This window comes from Mobula hypostoma, chromosome 24, assembly GCF_963921235.1.
Source record: "Mobula hypostoma chromosome 24, sMobHyp1.1, whole genome shotgun sequence".
NCBI lineage: Eukaryota > Metazoa > Chordata > Chondrichthyes > Myliobatiformes > Myliobatidae > Mobula > Mobula hypostoma.
The window spans coordinates 2,892,738-2,897,500 of NC_086120.1; the positions used below are offsets into that span (position 1 = coordinate 2,892,738).

Consider the following 4,763-nt stretch of genomic DNA (forward strand, 5'->3'; position numbering starts at 1 on the left):
GGACTTGGTGGGTTTAAGGGCCTCTTTCCATACTGTACATAAATCCTCTCTCTTACAAGCTTATCTACTCATTTTTTACAGATACATTGAGCTGCCCCCACTGCACTGTGTCGATCAGTCACATTATTTTTATTATAGTCTGGATAGAGAAGTTTCTCCTTTAGTTCTAACTAGATTGATCAGTGACTGTTTATTATCTGCTTCCTTCATTTCTTGTCTTCCCTGCACGATCAAAAACTCTCATTATTTTGAAATCCCAATTTAGGTCACTAGTCATACTTGAAGTAGCAGACATCGAGAAGAATTAAAGAGCTCGTTATCAGTTATGTTCGTGATGCGGACAAGAGCCTGACTTGTAAAGTGATGTTATTCCTGCTCCCGAGAGGGAAGGTGCGGACTCCCAGCAGCCGGTGGGATTTGGATGTGGTGCCGCGATCCAAGGGGTTACCACGCTTCCCGACCGACCTCTCCACCATCGTCGTACGCCGGGCCGTCCGCTCGCAGAAACCCGCCCAGCGCGCGCGGCCATAGACCGCATGCGCAGGGCGAACGCGCCGCTGTCGCGCGCTCCCTGCCGTCAACCAGTTTCCCTTCCGGTTAGCCGCCGCTGCGCTAGGTGCGCGGGGTCTCCAAGTGTGAGATGGTGGTTTGAAAACTGTTTGTGGGAGCGTGCAGTGAGGGCGGCCCACAGTCATGGACATACCGGTCCCTCCAGAGGGTAAGTGTGGAAACGTATTGGTTCACAACCAACCGAACTGTTGCTTGTGGACGCGGTGAGTTTCATTGTCGTGGTGTCCGGGCCCTGCCATGGGCCGTCTCATTGGCCGAGCGCGGTTCGTGGTTGTTAGTACGCATGCGTGCAGAGCCCCGTCGGCCAGCTCTGCGCATGTTTGTGTTTTTTTGAGCTCTTGCCTGCGCAAGTGCTGCTCTGTGGGGGACAATAAGAATATCGAAATGTGCCCCGGTGGTGGACGCCTCATCTTTTTTTCCAGTCCTAATGAAGGGTCTCCGTCCGAAACATCGACTTTTCCATATATGCTGCCTGGCCTGCTGAGTTCCTGCAGCTTTGTGTGTGTGTTGGTCGGTGGTGGGGCGTGGGTTCAGTAACAAAATATCGAAGTGTAGGGAAGGAATCCATTCAGAAATACTTACCGCACTCACAGCCCAGTGTATGCTTGGTTCATGGGTAACTACTAATGTAGGCATTAGTGAAATGTAAACCTTATCTGTTAGTACGACAGTTCGGTTGGTTCCGTTTATGTCAGCTTGTGGACCAAGGTTGTATTAATCTTGTACTTGAGTTTCGTTTCAAACCATTAGCCCGCCTCACCATAAATGTGCTATCCAATCTGATTTTCAATTTTACAAGAAACAATAGTCTGTTAACGTACGAATGGTGCACTGAGTTAAGTCATCTACAATTCAACTAATATTGATCAATCCAAATATGTAATTTATTTGCAGCCCTCATACACACAAAATGCTGGAGGAACTTAACATGCCAGGCAGCATCTAACCAGTCGATGTTTCCTGATGAGACCCTTCATCAGGACCCTAACTCACATACTACACAGATTTTTTTAAAAAAATCATTGTTTCCAGTTTGTGCAGCCTCTTTTGAAGGCATAAAGGTGTTTCAAATGTTTTTTTTTAAATTAGTAGAAACGTTTTGTTAGGAAGTCAGAGTTACCTTTTAGATTTGCATTAAGATTACTATCAGAATCAGTAATATTTTTGGCACATGTTGGGAAAATTGATGTTTTTCAGCAGCAGTACATCAAAACCAGTATGTGTCATGAAATTTATTAACTTAGCATCAGTTCAATGCAATACATGATAATATAGAAAGAGGAAATAAATAAGTAGATCAATTACAGTAAGTATATATGTGTATTGAGTAGATTAAAATAGTGCAAAAACAGAAAAGATGAGGTAGTGTTCATGGGTTCAATGCCCATTTAGGAATCATAGGGAAGAAGCTGAACCTAACTTGCTGCGTGTGTGTATTCGGGCTTCTGTACCTCCTTCCTGACGGTAACAATGAGAAAAGGGTATGCCCTAGGGAGTGATGGGGGTCCTTAATAATGGATCTTGTCTTTCTAAGCCATTGCTTCTTGAAGATGTCTTGGGTACTACAAAGGCTAGTACCCAAGATGGAGCTGAGTAATTATATGACTTTCTGTAGCTTCTTTCAGTCCTGTACAGTAGCCCCCTGCCAGCTCCTCCCCTTCCAGAAAGATGCAGTCTGTCAGAATGTTCTCCATGGTACACTTATAGAAGTGTTTGAGTGTTTTAGTTGACACACCAAATCTCTTCAAACTCCTAATGAAATGTAGCCGCCTTTATCGCTGCATGGATATGTTGGATTCACAATAATGCAATCCATAATTTAAAAATAATTTCTTAATGCATGCATTACTAAATGACAATTAAAGAGGACCACATGTCTTCATAATCTAAAAAAACCTAACTTACAATAAGAAATGTACATTTAAAAATTAATATAAGTAACTAGTGCAAAAGGGGAAAAATAGTGAGGTAGTGTACATGGTGGGTTCATTGTCCATTCAGAAATCTGATGGGAGAGGGGTAGAAGCTGTTCCTAAAATGTGTGTCTTCAGAATGAGGAACGGACAAAGAGAAAAGGGGAGGGAGTGAACTTCCCAGACAATAGAGAAAGCAGTGTTCATGCTGTTGGGTTGGAGGCTATCCAGATGGAATGCGAGGTGGTGTTACTGCAACCTGAGAGTGGCATCATTGTGGCAGTAGAGGAGGTCATGGACCAACATGTGAATTAGGATTGGAATTAAAATGGTTGGCCACCAGGAAATTCTGCTTGTTGAGTATGTAGCGAAGGTGCACAACAAAGCAGTCCCCCAATCCATGTTGGGTCTCACCGATGTGGAGGAAGCCGCACCGGGAGCATTGGTGACCATGATAGACTAGACACGATAATTATCTTTGGACCAATATCAAATACAAAAAGGGCACCAAAGGTGTGTTAGGAAATCAAGCCTGATTTTGGTCTTATGTCAGAAATCCTGCTGGGTCTCAATCCAAAGCATCAACTGTCCATTTCCATCCATAGATATGGCTGACCCACAGTTCCTCTAGCAGTCTGTCTTTTTTGTGCTCACAGATGTTGGGTTTAAATTTAAGATGTGGATACAGTTTGTAGCTGATAATGTTTTTATTGTTGCAGACCAGGAGTTAAGAAATGTCATCGACAAACTGGCACAGTTTGTGGCCCGCAATGGTCCAGAATTCGAGAAGATGACAATGGAGAAACAGAAAGAAAATCCCAAGTTTTCCTTTCTGTTTGGAGGGGAATATTATAATTATTACCAGTACAAACTAGCAATTGAGCAGCAATGTAAGTATAAAAATTATGTTTGCATTTTCACTACAGTACAGTGTGCAAAAATGGGTCTATCTGTCAATTGCAAAAAGACAATGTATGGTGATATCCAAAAAGAAGGAGAATCCTATTTGCAGGCTGAGAATAAACGGGGAAGACATAAAACAATTACAGAACTTTTGCTACTTAGGAAGCTGGATGACATCAGATGGCGGGTGCGACATGGACATCAAAAGAAGAATAGGGATGGCAAAAGACACCTTTACGAGAATGAAGAGTATACTGACCAACACTAAGCTAGGCATGACAACCCACCTCAAAGTACTGAAATGTTACGTTTATCCAATTATGTTATATGGCTCAGAATGTTGGACAATATCTAGTAACATGAGGAAATGAATTGAAGCAGCAGAGATGTGGTTTTTGAGGAGGATGCAAAGAATATCATGGACGAAATGAATATCTAATGAGGATGTCATGAACAGAGCAAACACAAAAAGAGAAATAATGTATGAGATCATGAAAAGGCAACGTAACTTCATTGGACATGTGATTAGGAAAGAGGAGTTAGAATGCAGGGTAATTATGGGAAAGTGAAGGGAAGAAAGCAAGAGGAAGACAAAGACAAATGAGGATGGAGACAGCAGCCAGAGAACTGGAAATGAATACCAATGATTTGACCCACTCGACCCGAAACAGGAGTGTGTGGGCCATGGCAGTAAAAGCTCAAACTGGGCATGGCACCTGATGATGATGACAGTGTGCAATGTATATTCCTTAATTCTTGGTAATTGTACTTGTTTCCAATACTTGAGTACTTGAACCTTTAATTATTAGTATTGTGGTTTCCTTCAGGCCAGATGGCCTCCATGCAGTCATTTTTGATAAGGAAATATGCCTCCAAATACTGTTTACTCTTGAAAAAATGAAAGAAATAATTTTTGAGTGAGATTAATTGTTAAACTATTAAGGACTCCAGTGAATTGATGGTAATTTGATTTGGCTTATTTGAAGAAATGTCAAGCAAAATAATGAGTCGTCTTGTTATGTGTGAAAAAGATTGGATTTTTGGGACCTGATGATCAATGTTACCAAACAATAAATGTATCGTAGATACGATGAACATAAGGTAGATACAGTATGACGTGGAAAATAGGAAGTTAGGAGTGTTGATTGGTATATGTTGCTGGACCAACATATTCCAGTTATCCTGGGTGTCCATGTATATGTGTCCTTGTAAGCAAATGTACAAGTTCAGCAAACCTTCATTGCAAGAGGTTTTTAAGTACGGATGCAAGGATGTTTTGCTACAATTATGCACGGCCTTGGCAAGATCACGTCATAATTCAATGCTGTTCTGATTTCTCTTTGTAAGAATGGAAATATTTGCCATGGAGCATGCAAC

At 41.8% G+C, this 4,763-nt stretch overlaps 1 protein-coding gene across 3 annotated transcripts in view; it reads left to right on the top strand.

Annotated features, from left to right (window-relative positions):
- Window positions 1-579: 579 nt before the first annotated feature.
- cherp (calcium homeostasis endoplasmic reticulum protein) overlaps window positions 580-4,763 on the top strand; it is a 91,292-nt gene continuing 87,108 nt past the window's right edge. For all 3 annotated transcript variants that reach the window (XM_063032573.1, XM_063032574.1, XM_063032575.1), the window contains exons 1-2: window positions 580-718; window positions 3,203-3,373. In XM_063032573.1, the coding sequence (XP_062888643.1) occupies window positions 694-718; window positions 3,203-3,373 (196 nt within the window). In that variant the 5' untranslated portion in view covers window positions 580-693. The remainder of the gene's footprint in view (window positions 719-3,202; window positions 3,374-4,763) is intronic.